This window comes from Fusarium falciforme, chromosome 10 (genome assembly GCF_026873545.1).
Source record: "Fusarium falciforme chromosome 10, complete sequence".
In the NCBI taxonomy this organism is placed as follows: domain Eukaryota; kingdom Fungi; phylum Ascomycota; class Sordariomycetes; order Hypocreales; family Nectriaceae; genus Fusarium; species Fusarium falciforme.
In genome coordinates this window covers 3,132,153-3,147,079 of record NC_070553.1, presented here as the reverse complement: position 1 = coordinate 3,147,079, position 14,927 = coordinate 3,132,153, and the positions used below count along the sequence as shown (strand labels likewise).

The 14,927-nt window shown below is 47.8% G+C and overlaps 3 protein-coding genes across 3 annotated transcripts; 2 read left to right on the top strand and 1 right to left on the bottom strand.

The window, feature by feature from the left end:
- Positions 1-13: 13 nt before the first annotated feature.
- On the bottom strand, positions 14-4,829 carry NCS54_01285700 (Hypothetical protein; the record flags this gene model as incomplete). Its single annotated transcript, XM_053158079.1, has 14 exons — positions 14-605; positions 649-732; positions 775-1,390; positions 1,434-1,498; positions 1,545-1,595; positions 1,638-1,709; positions 1,752-1,866; positions 1,910-2,215; positions 2,262-2,424; positions 2,468-3,207; positions 3,250-3,483; positions 3,531-4,031; positions 4,076-4,595; positions 4,644-4,829. 14 exons carry the CDS (start codon positions 4,827-4,829, stop codon positions 14-16), a joined length of 4,245 nt encoding a protein of 1,414 aa, XP_053014054.1.
- Positions 4,830-8,889: 4,060 nt separating this feature from the next.
- Positions 8,890-10,237, top strand: NCS54_01285600 (HET domain-containing protein; the record flags this gene model as incomplete). Its single annotated transcript, XM_053158078.1, has 2 exons — positions 8,890-9,722; positions 10,207-10,237. The coding sequence occupies 2 exons, from the start codon at positions 8,890-8,892 to the stop codon at positions 10,235-10,237; spliced, it is 864 nt and encodes a 287-aa protein (XP_053014053.1).
- A 3,637-nt stretch (positions 10,238-13,874) lies between these two features.
- NCS54_01285500 (LITAF domain-containing protein) lies at positions 13,875-14,752 on the top strand (the record flags this gene model as incomplete). Its single annotated transcript, XM_053158077.1, has 3 exons — positions 13,875-14,005; positions 14,050-14,493; positions 14,539-14,752. 3 exons carry the CDS (start codon positions 13,875-13,877, stop codon positions 14,750-14,752), a joined length of 789 nt encoding a protein of 262 aa, XP_053014052.1.
- Between the last annotated feature and the right edge of the window lie 175 nt (positions 14,753-14,927).

Sequence of the window (14,927 nt, the reverse complement as noted above, 5' to 3'; positions counted from 1 at the left end):
CCCGTGATACCAATCACTGCCCCTGCTGCATTAATGTCTTGAGAGCAGAATCCTCTTTCAACAACTCTTGAGGATCTCCGACTTCAATTATCTTGCCTTCACCCATAACCACCACAACGTCAAAGTCAGTGACGTGATCAAGGCGATGAGCGACCTCGACAACTGTCCGACCATCCATGGCCTCTTTGAGGATCTTCCTGATGTCATCATTCGTCGCGTTATCAACACTGCTTGTCGGCTCGTCGAGAAGAAGAACCTTTGACCGTGAAAGTAAGGCACGTGCCAAACAGAATAGCTGACGCTGACCAACTGAAAATCCCAACTCACTCAGCTCAGCATCAAGTCCTCCACGAGATTCGATGGCTTCCCAGAGTGTGGTCTTTTGTAGGGCTTGGATGAGAATCTCATCAGCTTGGACAAGCTCCTCTGGATCCAGGTTATGTCTCACAGTGCCAGAAAGGCTGACGGGATCTTGTGGGACTGTTGTGACGTGTGAACGGATATGCTGTCGGTGGATTGTCGCTAGGTCCTTTCCATCGATGCGTATAGATCCAGAAGGCAGTTCGAGAAGGCGAAGGATCGAGAGGACCAGGGACGATTTTCCACTAGATGGTCAGCTTGGACATGTAAAGTTGACTGAATTCTTACCTTCCGGATCGTCCACAAATACAGACTTTTTGCCCTGGTTTAATGACAAGCGACACGCTGTTCAACACAGGGTGAGATTCGTCACTGAGAATGTTAGAAAATTCATAACTAGAGACACTCCCTTACCTGTAAGCAGCTGTAATGTTGTCGATTTCAATCCCGCCCTCTGCTGGCCAATCTATCGGGGCATCCTTCTCTGCCGGCTTATTTTCATCAGGAGTACTGCTGATAAACGACTTGAGTCTTGCAATCGCACCCAAAGACGTTTCCAATTGTGTCCATTGATCGATAACGGTCGTCAGAGTTTGGTTGAAACCCAGGATATTCACCATGGCCAGACCAATAGCACCTTGGGTTGTAGCTCCTTGAATACGAAGAGCAAGCGAGACAAGCACCACCGCCATGCCAGCGACAAACAAATCCAAGACAAGTTCAAGCCAGCGCTGGATACAAAACATCATATAAAATGGGCTTTGGGAATCGCTGAGAAGTTGATAGCCTTCATCTAGGAAAGCTTTTGACCATCCAAATGAACGGAGAGTAGACAATCCGGCAACCATCTCAGTAAAGTGTGTGTAGAGCGGTGTCTTTGCCTCGAGATCTAGAAGACGCATTTGACGGGAAGTACGGAGGTAGTACTTTTGAATGAGGTAAAGGGCAAGAAAGGATAGTGGGAGAAATGCTCCAAAGTACGTGGCACCAGATGCAACGACTCCGGTCTGGACAATCCCTCGCAAAGTCACTATTCAGGTTAGATCTGTATGCTAGACGGGTTATTTACTTACAATCCAGAGTCAAGTAGAATGCCAATGGCAGAGTCCCGTCGATCAGTGTCATATCCTGGCTGAATCTGCAAGGGTTTAGTCAAGGCTGGTTTTGGGGCGGGGGTAGCATACCGGTTCAAGATGCTGCCACTTTCTGTAGTGGTGAAGAAGTACAGTGGAGCCCTAGACTGTTAGACAGGCTCAGTTAAGCATGAGAGTACTCACCGAGTGACCGACGTCAACAGCTGCTCGTGCAGACGGTTAGACGACTTGGGAACGGCCATGATGAGAAAGTAGCTACAAGTGTTAGCTATATCATAAACACAGACGACCACTTACCCAAGATTGAAGGTTCCTAGAAGCATGGAAGCCAGTGTAAAACCGACATAGCCGCCAGCGTATCGGGCGTCCTTTGATCCGTCGGCCTTTTCAGTCCACAATCGTAGCCAGATTTCTAATACGTCAGTATTATACAAGACAGCCAAAGAGCTACTCACGGGGCATGACCTCTAGAACGGTGCTGATCACAGCCAAAGGGAACACAATGGTGATGATCTTCCAACCCATAGAGCGGAGGTAAATCTTGTAGCAGGCCGTGTCGCCGGTTTGACGGGCCAGATCAACCTCCTTCTTTGCCGAGGATTTTTCACTGGGCCGAGGGGGCTTTTTGTCTCCCTGGTTCTTCTCATCATCATCCAGAAATACCTTGGCCAGAGTTTCAAGTTTGTCGTAAGGCTCCTGGTTACGAGTGATGGATCCATCCTCAAGCATGGTAATGTAATCGGCAGAAGGCAGAAAGTGAACTACCCAGGATGTTAGAAATGTTATTGAACAACTTTGCAGCATTACCTTTGCTTGTTGTCAAAATCACAGTTGTCTTGTTTCTCCGCAAAAGACCGTTTGCCCCAAGCAGACGTTGAAAGACTTTCTCAGAGGTAGAGTTGTCGAGGCTGCTAAAGACGTCGTCCAGGACAATGAGCCGCTTTTGCGAGTATACAGCTCGAGCGAGGGCCTCTGAGTGTTAGAAAGGCTCGAAAAGGGAGGGATGAACTTACCACTCGCTGTTTTTGACCCCCACTAAGCGCTACTCCCCCTGAGCCAACGATGGTTTCATAACCTTCAGGCAGTTGATGCATGTCTTGGTCCAAGGCACATGAGCGAAGAACAGTATCAAACCATTTCTCATCAAAAGGCGACTGTCCGATGATGTTGTTCTTGATCGTGATGTTTCGTAGCCATGGAATCTGATCGCAGTAACCCACAGAGTTTTCTGCCCTGACGTGCCCCGTGGTCGGAACGAGCTCACCCACGATTGCCTTAAGCAACGATGACTTGCCACATCCCACTCGACCGATAACCATGTTAAGTGTCCCTTGCAACACGTTCAGGTTGATATGCTTGAGAAGGGTCACCTCATCGTCGGTTTGGAATGTCGCCTCTTGAATGGACACGACCTGGGGCTCCTGGGGAGCGGGGATCTGATCCTCCTTCTGTGAGGAATTCAGGGTCTTCTCAGCAGTTGAATGACGCCCTTCGACCGAAGACGAGGGTTCCAGGCTTGAACGACCATCTTTTTGCTCTTCGAGCTGCAAGAATGCCTGTATCCGCCCGCAACCTCCAAAGACGCCAGCGATCTGCATCAGAGATACGAGGATTGAGACCAGGGGCTGCGTTACAAGTGAAATGAGAGACAGAGAAGTAAAAGCCTCTACAACGCTGAGACCCTCATCGGCCTTGGTCCAGTAAATGGCAGAAAGAATGACCACGACGGGCGTGATTTGGGCAGAAATGGCGGCTAGATCTGTTAGAAGAGCTCACTCAAAAGGAGGAAACTTACCAAGAGTAACAAAATGCACAAGAAGCCATCGAACTCTGGCCGAAACCTTGAGCTCGTGAACTCTAAGGCTCTGGACCAGTCCATGGAAGAAGTCGGTGAGACCCATCATCTTGATTCCTTTCATGTGGCTGAGCATACTTGACGTTTCTCCAACACGCTTCTGGACGGCAGCGTTCCATTTCACAGTGGCCGGGTCCATGGCTGGCGAGATGATTCCGCTCAGAATTGTAGTGACTGGGCTGTTAGTTCTTGTCGTTGGGCATATAGATTCAAGTACTCACTAACTGTTGGGACCAACACTAATAAGCTAGGCGATCCAACTTGGCGATGCAAAAGATAAATCCCAATCGGCAGCTCAATAAGATTCGCCCACATGTCATGGATCGAAGCTCCCGCAGCAACGATAACATCGACATCTGTCGTCATGAGAGTGACGGGTGCAGAATCTTTGATAGACGTTGTTCTCAACTTCAAAGTCTTTTGAAAGATCAAAGACACAAGTCCACCCCTGTACATGATGACCAGTTGGTTCGACATGTACTTATGCCAAGCGCCAGAGATAGCAAGCCCGAGATAGACAAGAACCGTCGCTCCTATCAATCCCCCTGCAATCTGCACAGACATCTCTTCCATGCTGACAAAGATGACGATGGCCTGGATCAGAAAGGGTTGGGCAAAGTTGAAGCCGCTGTGAAGGAGTCGAGGTGGGATGCCGGCAAAGAACTGCCACTTATAGGCCATAAAAGTGCATTTGAGTAGACAGAACGGGCTCGTCTTGGGATCTTGAAGCAGTTAGCAAAGGTACCAGCCAGGATAGATAACCCACCTTTCTTCCATCTTTCCTCAATGCGTTCTGATAGATCATGGGTGTTGAACTTTTCATTAAGTGCACCCAAGCTACCCAGGTCGATCAGGCCACGAAACCCCTCGACAAACAAGTGATTGAGCCACCAAAAGAAACTCCGGTTCACCACTCCGACCGAAGTCTCCCTGACAGACCCCTTTTCACCGGTGTTCAAGCGTTTAGGGGTCTCTTCCAGGACAAGGAGAACTGTCTTGAGGACGAGGGACACAGTAAAGGTTGAGGCAAGAGCTTGCATCCCTGAACGTATCCACAGTGTTCTTGTAAGGGCGAGGTCGAGGATGATTGTGAGGATCAGGTAGAGACTGATCAACGCAGATGGCTTGGCAGAGTTTCGGTGTTCCATATACGACAGGGCCGCAAGAGCGAGCGATTCGACAAGTCCAAGAACGGATTCCGCTATAGATGTTTTAATCGATCGAGAGTGGATGCTCCACAGCGCTACAAGAGCTACTTGGAGGCAGGCATAGCTTCCGATAGCGGCCTACCATGCCAATGTTAGAGGCATAACCCAGGACAAGAAGCCGCTTACCAGTTTGGACCACAGAAGAATCCCAGGTTTTGTAACTCTTTCATGTTTCCAGAGAACCGAAACTCGCAAAGGCACGAGAAGTATAAAAACACAAGTAGGCAACAAAGATAGTATGCTCTGCTCAAAGAGGATAGTAAAGTCGAACAGGCCAGGGTGATGAGGCCCAAAGTTGGTATCTTCAGCCATTTCGACAGAACTACCACTAAGCCAACGGCCATCTAAAAGGTTCAAGAGAGGAGTCAAGAGCAAAAGACAAAACAGCAGCTGCCTTCATCTTGAATGCTCGGCCGGGTTTCCCTTGATGATTCCCGCCTGAGGCAATCCAGCGCTCCATAGCACCGAAAAGGGTTTAGATCGATTCAAAAAGCGGGGCGGATACGGAATACGTCTACGCGATACGGAATGTCACGCTCGATCAGCCTCAAACGGGTCAACAGATGACTCGGGTAAAGGCAATCTTAAGGGAAATGGCTGCTGCCAAGGGGTAGATGCCGCCGGAAGTTAAACAGGGTGCATTCAAGGTGCTTATGTGAGGTCTTTGGTGCAAGCCCCTGACATCATAGGTGAGGACGGGGTTCACAAAAAGCCAAGACAAGGATGTAAGATGTATGAGCTTTATCCCAGAGAGCACAACTCTCTTATAATTATCCTATTTGCATGGGAGCATCTATCAGGTAAGATTCCAAGGGAGAGGTATATCTGCTAATCGCTGAAGAACTACTAAAAAGGGGTTTTCTTTACTTCTGGCGCAAGCAGTAATATCCCAATAGGGTAGTTGGAGAAAATCGACTTTCCACTGCCACTCTGTCCTTCCACACACAACATTAGATTCACGGCCTCCATAGCTCCTACGTGATATACCGTAAGAACTCGTGAAATTCGCTCACTTTTGAGTTCGACTAGCGTCTCTTGGCAAGCCACACAGAGGGCGGGGATGGGCGGCAGAACTGGTTGCGCACTAAAAATAGGTAGGGGACTTGTTCCCACTTCCAACCTCCACCTTCTCTTGAAGCTGCCCTCCGACATCGTGATAACGAAGATGGCCGCCGCCAAGGAAAGAGGTGGGGGAAGATAGACTGGAGGTTAAGAAAGGAACGTGAATAGCAAGAGGGAATAGCCTTCTTTTGGCAAGATAATAAGGTCAATGAGACTTCTAAAGGCGCTAATTCTAATGGTCTAGTTAGCTAATATATATCGTATCTCCTTCTCGAGGTTTCTGCGAGTCATTATTATCTCGCAGTCGTTGGATTAGATCTACCTTCTTCCCTAATACCCTGAGGCCCCTCTTCCGTAGCCGCTCTTGTAGCTACTTGACGACTTCTTCGTGATATCATGTATACAAAAGAAGCTCATTATCATCGGCAACAAGGAATTCCTCATCGTTGCATAGGGGATCCACGGGGTCCTCGTCTTTAACGATAACTTCCTCGGTTTCTTCCTACCTAGTGAAGTCAATCTAATCAGAAGGTATATCCTTAATCCAGATTAGCTAGTCCTTAGTCCCATTAGGGCGTATGCTTATTCCGCAATTTAAGAATACTTTTTTAACTATCTCTAACTATGCATTAAGATACTTTAAAATAGAAGCAACTATATAAGTAATTATAACTCTCTTTTTACTAACTAACTACTTAAAATCCTCTCCTTTCTCCCTTTCTATCCGCTTAATATACTCATTAGTTGCCTCTTATAACTACTGTTTAAAAGGAGCATTAATAGCGGTATCAAGGGGTGTAAAAGTCCTTATTATAAAGGTCTTTTATAAATATAATTCTAGAAAAATAGGCTTATAAGATATAAGCCTAGCATTCTATTACCCTATAGTATAGCTTTTGCGCTATCTTACAGCTTGCTTACCTAAGCTTTATATGCTTAGATAAGCAAGATATTAAGGAGTTACAATAATGCCCCTTTTAGGCAATATTACCCTTTTAGGAAGGGTCACGTGACTTCGGACTTAGGGCTCTTATAGAGCCCGATAAAGCCGGTAAAACCGTGCTTTTCTATAGGGTATTTCCTATCTGGTTTTAAATCTCTTAGTTTAAAACCTTTAAGGGTTTCAGCTTCTTCTAACTATAGCTCGGCTTCTAGTTATCCGTTTCTAGCAAAACTAATAGGGTTTTAAAGCCCGGAATTAGAGCTATCCGACAGTATAACTTTTATCCGAATCGGGCTAATAGATTCCGATCAATTAGCTATATAAGCTATAAACCCTCTCTTAGAAATAGCTTCCTTAATCTTCAACCAATTCAACCAATGAGACTACCTATAAGAAGCTGGCCTTCTCCTTTATAACCTTATCTATTATTTTCCCCACTCTTATTACTCTATGATACCTTATCTAGCTAATCAGCTATTTATAAGGACTGATTCCACTGCCTATTCTCCTCCTATTTTAGTTACCTACCCTATACTATTTTCAGACTTTATAGTCTCTATTTTTCAGTCTTTTACAAGGGGTTATAAAAGACTCATATAGCCAGGAGGGATAAGAGCAAGGGAAATCCTATTATCCCTTAGCTTCTTCTTAATCCCTTCAGTCTTATAGAATATAACTACATCTATTATAAGCAATATATCCTCTTTTTTATCCTTTATAAGAAGAAGAAGCTTATTATTAATCTAAGAAAAGAAAAGCTCCTCGTTATTATATGCCATTTTATTAAACTCTATATTAACGTCAGGGGAATAAAAATGCTTCTCTTTCTTATAATTCTAGCTACCTTTATCGATAGGGGTATTATAAAATATAATAGTTAGTTAAAGCCTGAATTCTCTATCTGCGAATATATAAAGAATCAGGGTAGCCTATTGCTTATTTTATCCACTGCGGTTACTTTTCCTAGAGACTAATTTTATACTACGTATTTCCTAAGTAAAGCTATTAAGATACTTAAATAGAATCAGGGTCTTATCTAAGTTAAGTATTAGGCGCTAATAAAACTAGCGCTTTAGCGAGTTTAAGATTATCATAATAATTTAAGATTAGAATTATAATATAGAGATACGCCTAATAAATCATAAGAATCTATTTATAATATCGATATAGTCTTTTAGCTACTTAGTTAACTGCTTTATTACTTGTCGCTTTATGATATTATAACGCCAAAGAAAGCCCCTCTACTAGCCGGTAGAGAAGGGGAACTGGGAGCTTTGGTCTAGGTATAACTCCTTATAAATAGCCCGGGCTTACCGGCAGAACTAAGAGGTCATAGTTATTTTCCCTTAAGTGCGGCACTCTAAGAAAAAGAGGTATACTCGATTTTCGAGGTCTGGCTACTTAGGGCAAAGTTTACGATAGTATTCTTTAAGAAAGGACTTATGGTTAATATGCTATCCGCGGATCGTGCTATATGGTATCTAGAAGTGTTTTATAGCATCGCGAAGCATAGGCTTCTTTTTTCTCTTTTTCTTTATAATATGGCCATAAATTAACCATATAAGGACTTCTACTTTCTATTCTAGTATATAGCTTCTCTCCGGTCATTAGATTAGCAATATCCTCCTTAGTTTTTGCTCTTTAAGAGGCTTAGGCTTAGGCCTGGGCTTCTTCCTTGGTATTAGAGCTACGCCCTAGCCGGCATTAGGGTCAACTTCGCCGAGGGGCAGCATCATGTGAAAAACGCGGTGGTGAAGCTTTAGATCGGATAAAAGAGAAATTGCAGAAATCTTGGTCGGGGGGAACATCTGATCTTCTGATATTACCCCTTGATTGATTAGTTCCTCATACTAACTATATGAGGAAGTGATCACCCGGGAAGTAATGCGCCAAGGCCACTAGTTGAACTCAAAAGTGAGCGAATTTCACGAGTTCTTACGGTATTTCTCATTCCTATCGCTACTTCCACCCTGATCAAGCTGCTACTCGTACACAATGATGTGTCCCACACTAACTTCACCAACACCTCCATCGTCAATAAACGCGGTTCAAGAAGGCACCCTTATTGCTGTATCAATCGAAGAATTGGGGCCCCTTGAAGCTGTCTCCAAGGGCCGGGCAATCACCATCATTCTGTGCATTACATGCATCACCGACATCTGCCTTTGCGTTGGCCTGTGGCTGCACACTGGTCCCTTGCGGCGCTGCTGCTGATGTGCTGTCCATAAGTCACACAACCCTAGCTCATGCATTGCTTTTACACTGCCACTTTCTGACCATCCCGTAAAGCCTACTTAAGTACCCCGCCTCCTCCTTTAAATCCCATTTCGCTCCGTTTATCCATGTTACTTGTATTGAGATCCAGCCATGTCGTACCAACCGCTCGACGAAACAAACGAAGAGATTCGCCTGCTGTCGATATCACCCGAACGACCAGGCGAGGATAAACTGGAGTGTTCATTGGCTATTGTTTCCTTGAAAGACCTCAATCCTGAGCATGGATCTTTTCCCAGGCGAGTGACAACCGCTGGGAGAGAAGAACGGCTGGCCACGTGGTGGAATTTCACAAGGCCAGACCCTGCTTTAACCTGTCAACCGCCCCCTCCCATTCCACCTGCGGACAGCTATCGATTTGAATGGGGAGACTTTGCCACGCTCTCGTACACATGGGGCGATCCTGAGATCACCGAAGCCATTCTCCTAGACGGCATCCATGCACCGGTTACCACGAACCTCGCTGCCGCATTGCGCACCTTTCGAAAGCTGAATTACTTTAGCGGCCGCTTCAGCCTCTGGGTCGACTCATTATGCATCAATCAGCAGGACTTGGACGAGCGGAGCTCCCAGGTCGCCATGATGCGGGATATATACGCCAGGTCATGGACTACCATGACTTTTCTCGGTGCAGCGGCCGACAACAGCGACAAAGCTCTGGGCTTGCTCAAGACTTTGGCTGCGCACGAAGTGAACAAGACGACCGGCCACCTGAGAGATATTCTACAGGATCGTCCATGGCATCTTGGGGGCCAAGGAGAGTGGTTAGCGCTACAAGCCTTCCTCCAACGCCGCTACTGGTCTCGGTTGTGGGTTGTCCAGGGGTCCGCACTAGCTCCCCCGAACATGCTCATGTTTGCCGGCGAGGACTCTATCACTTGGCAAGAGGTGCAAGACGGCTTAACCTCAATCCACACCTGTCTTTGGTATGTGAAGGATCTTTGTCTGGAGCATGACCGCAAGATGTTTCAAGAGGCGCAAGGCATAAGCGGCCAAGTGTCTGGTCGTTGGGATACCCAGAACCTGCATCATATTGACAAGGGTCCGGCCCGGCTAGCAAGAAAAGATCGAAGAGGGGAGCCTTTGACATACAAAGATTTGTTGGAAGTGGCATGTGCCACGGCCTGCGCGGATCCCCTGGATAAGGTCTATGGCCTTCTGGCCTTTATCCACCCAACCATTGCGGACCAAGTAGTGGTCGACTATAGATTGCAGCCATCTCAACTTTTCTTTCAACTGGGGCAGTTATTCATCATCCACGACGACAGCCTTGAGCTTTTGCGCGACGGAAATCCCTGGAACCAGACAAAGACACCATCTTGGGCTCCAGATTGGACGTGGGAGTATCACAGCCGCGATAAACTGTTTCCTACCCTTCCGTATCAAGCTGATGGTGGACTAACAGCCCAGTATTCGTTTTCAGCAGATGGCCGTCTTCTAACCGTCCGCGGTGTCATAGTCGACACGGTCGAAGGTATGGGTCTCCAGCCCACGATGGAATCGGAAAACGACAATTCAGTCAAGCGACTACAGCAAATCAACAAGTTCCAAACGGCATACCCAAGTCTGGACTCCACTCGAGTTGCACTGTATGAAACTCTCGTTGGCGCTCGCCTTGGGGTCATGGGAGACCGCCGCGTCCAGGAAGATAGAGGAATGCAGCTTTTCAACCTCCCGGCATCCCCTGGAATAGCAATTCATGACTTTAAACAAAGGGGATGGACAGATTTTTCAATCCAAGGGCAACGATATGAGCAATGGCATGATTGGAGACTCAGAAACGATGGGATAGATCTCGGGGACCTCGGTCGTGTAGGTGACCTTTTCACGGATCGAGTGCCAGCCGACGCAAGTGAAGACTGGCCATGGGCTGACTTTGTGAGATTTCGTCACATGGCCAGTGGAAGGAAGTTTGTCACAACAAAGGGTGGTAGATTTGGCTGGGTACCAGCAGATATCGAGAGTGGCAGGGATATGGGTGTGCAGCGCGGAGATCTTTTCTGTATCGTCTTTGGATGTAGCGTTCCCTTGGTTATCAGATATGGTGGCCAGAACTATCAAGTCCTAGGTGAAGGCTATCTTCAGGGCTACATGGATGGCGATATATTAAGAGAACTTGATGGAGGTATAGCTAGTCAGGAGTTAATCCTTTATTAATACAAATCTAAAGTTCATTATATATTACGCCTACAGAAGGAGATCCAAGCCCAAACAACGCCTACCTTTAAGTAACAGTAGAACTACGCCATGCTAGTTATTCTAAGCCATTTTACCGCTGAATTGCCTCAAATCTGGTTCCGTCACCCAGTCGCTACCTATTTCGGTATCGAGTATAGGACACCGTTCCCGCCACTCTAGAAGATTGCGCTTCAAATCTACGCCTTCCTCGTTATATAAGGTACCTGGCACTATTCTATTGGGGTCATCGCGCACTGCATTACGGACCGTCATACAGGAATATTCATAAACAACATCATACCTACTCTGCCTCTTTTGGCCTAGCAGCGGAATACGCGTCCCCAATCGAGACGGCCATTCTTGGGTTCGGCGTGGTTGGATCCCCGGTGGTGTTGCTCATGATAACGGGAGACTTGCACCTATTCACTATGCTCATCTGGATGATGCTGAGGCTTTTTCAGGCCATAGACGCCCATAGTGGCTATGACTTTCCTTGGAGCTTGAGGCACATTGTCCCGTTTTGGGCTGGCGCTGATCATCACGACCTTCATCACGAGAAGTTTATCGGGAATTATGCTTCTAGTTTTCGGTGGTGGGATCATTGTCTTGATACAGAAGCTGGGTTGGAGGCGTCGAAGCGTCGCAGGGAAAAGAAGCTTGCCCAGATCCGAAGGAAAAAGCAGCAATAGGTTAGACGAGATGTCTCTGTAAGAACTCACGAGCAGTGAGGCGCCTAGTCGCTGGCTCCTTTGGGAAAACTTGGCGAGAAGCATGGCTTTGAGATTGAAGGGAGTCGGGAGACTTGAAATTGCAGATAGTAAATGGATCAGTTGCTGTGTAGAGAGCCAGCCTAATCTCAAGCGTACTCGGCCCAAACTCACGGGACTACTCCGGAGAGGTGAAGTGCCATCCTCTCGGAGTCACAGCATCCGGATGGCGTGGCCAACTGATAAGATCGGATAGCGAACCGACCCCAAGATCTTGATCCTAGAACCCCACAGAGTAGATATGGTTCGACACGGAAGCCAGTATTCCAAGGACTCGAATACGAGCCTCACATCTCCAGCCATGGTTGTCAATAGGTGCCGATGTTAGGATCATTCCCAACTGTCTCCTAGAAACGACCGTCTCTAAAATGGCAGCCGCATTGTGAAGACATCAGTATTTAATTATCACCCTTCAAGCCCGCCTTATCTTAGCCGCCATCAGAGCTATGTCTGCAATCGATGCGATCTCCCCCTTTGAGCCGCCAAGGAAGTCACCCAGGGGTTTCGATTCCGCCTTGTGTTGCAAAGAGATAACTCACTTTCACACTATTGAGCCTTGCCAGACTCCTATATATTCTGCTCTCGCGATGCGGCACCACCCTAGATAACAGTCAGCATAACGATCCCATCAACTCTACACTCCAGACCTTCTCGTGCGCTTCAGTGTTCCCTTGTCGAGCACTAATACTATACCAAACCAAGATGCCAAGCCTACATCAGGGAAGCACCTTACAAAGGCATTAACTTTATTCGTTTGATTTCAAAGACTTGTTTTGTTGCGGCAAGCCTTGTGGTGAGGACAAGCCTCGCAGAAGGTGCCAAGGCTTGTGCAGCTGGCTAGACTTGTGAATTCGCCTAGACTTGCAGACCCAGCTAGGCTTGCAGCACAAGTGAGTCGATGGCCACGACAGATAAATCCTTGGAAGTGAATCGGCTAATTAGTCAATGGATTGGGCTTTTAATCGTCAAAGAGTTTCTGTCAATATCTCCATGGCAAGGTATGAAATAATTGAACCTGACAGAAGCCGTCATGAATCGTGGTCAGGTGACCTGGCCGACTCCCAAGGGATCCCAATAAGAGTTTTCACGACAGCACCAATCAGACCAAACACACAAGTCCCATTCAATCTTACCCAGGCAGAAGGTGCGTTTTATAGGTTTGGTAGTTTGGTATGGCATAACATACGCAGGAACTGTTGTGTGGGCAACATCAGAGGGTCCATCGGAGATCTCATCAATGCGTGTGCATTTGCATCCACTCTGCCACTCCTAGTCACGAATTGAGCCATGGGACATCGTGGAATATGGTTCAATAATTGACTCTCCATCATTTCCATGCGAATGGACTCGGTATCAATCGGTCATGGACTGCTCCGAATAAGACATTGCCACTTCTACCGCTCGCGTTGAGTGGCGGTCCTCTCCTTACCCTGCAAGTCAAATTGATCGGCTCTGATCTGCAGAAGTTTACGTTTACGGTGACTACTCCGTACGGAGTACATTTTCGACGTACAGCCTAACTCACAATGCCCAACCTCCAAAGTTGGTCCAGGTAGCGCAAGGCTCATAGGGCTGAGCTGCCAACATAACAAGCTTTCAACCTTCTCACATCAGACGAAAGCTGCATACACTTCTTCCCAATGCCAGACACCTACGGATACGGACTTGAACAGATACGGAGTAACAACTCCAAGTACCGACCAGGGCTCCCTGTCTGGGGTAAGCACTAACCCCCAAACAGGCCACGGCCGTTCATTAAAGGGTCCTCGGACTTGGACGGTCTGGCGAGCGTGCCAACCAGAAACCGCCTACAGCGCCACAGGCCCCAAGCCCCCGGTCCCCAAATAGCATCATGTGCAGGCTGATCTTCCTTCTGTGGCTCGGACTCTGGCTGGCTGAAACCAAGGCGCCTGGTACTGGGCAATTCACTGTGAAATTGTCATAATCAAGCAGGGCAAGTTGTGCCAAGGCCGTGTCAAGCTTTTTTCAGTCCAGGCAGTTGTCGTCTGCTCCATCTTTGCGCTTTCAATGGTCGGTCAGTGGTGGCTGTGTTGAACCAAACACCAAGCTATCACCATCTCGACGCCATACACTCAGCCCTCTCCTTCTTCATTCCGCATCCATTGACACACCATGACGACTCCCGTGTCGCCAGAGCCCATCACCTCAAGTCCTGCGCCGGCCCCAGGCACCGTGTCTCCCCCTTCGTACACGCCCAAGCCAGCTGAGGTCGCTCCCAATACCGACGAAAAGATCGCGATACCGTACGTTGTCCGGGCCAGTCTCCCTTCATACCTAACACAGACAGGGCGCAAAAAATTGACGACGATAACCTCCCCGAAGTCGTCGTCGCCGAACCCGACCATTCACAAGATCCTCAGCCCGTCCACGCGCATACCCCCGATCCTCCAAAGAGCGAATACCCCGTCCCTCCCTCGACAGTCTCTCCCGCGCCCGGAAGCATCATGAACCTCCACGGCGATGGAACGCAGTCGCCGCCGATTCTGCAACACCCTGCGCTCGCTGGGCAGATGGCGCCCGGCCAGATGGCTCCTGGACAGATGGGATACGCAGGCCACGAGTCCATGGTGGTGCCAATGTCTGTGCCCACTCCAGCTCCTGTTTATCCTCCAGGCGCGCAAACGGTTACGCCTCTGAACCTCTTGACCGATCAATCTGATAGCGTCGATTGTCCATTCTGCCAGCGACGCACAGAGACCAAGGTCAAGAAGGAGGCATCAGGCATGACACAGTAAGTACACTCAACCTCAATAACCACCCCATCTAACCATCGCAGTGGTATCGCGGCAACCCTCTTCTTCACGACCCTCTTCGGCGTCATCTTCCCATACACATGTCATTGCGCTCCTCACATCAGCCACTACTGCAAAAACTGCGGTCGCAAGGTGGCGTACAAGCAACGAGGTGGACAGATGGAGCCCCAGGGCACGCCTGAGCATCTTCGCGAGGTGTCTAAATACCCAGCGGCCGAGCCCAAGGCGAAGAAGTAGACGAGAGTGTAGACGAAGTATGGGCGTTTAAAGCGAGTTTTGATATAATACATTTGCTAGTAAATATATTCTACTGGGTTGATACTTGGATATTACAATGGGATATTACACAATGCTCTCCGGGCTGCGACAGGAATTACACGACGCTATCAAAAGGAGACTGAGACATCATATG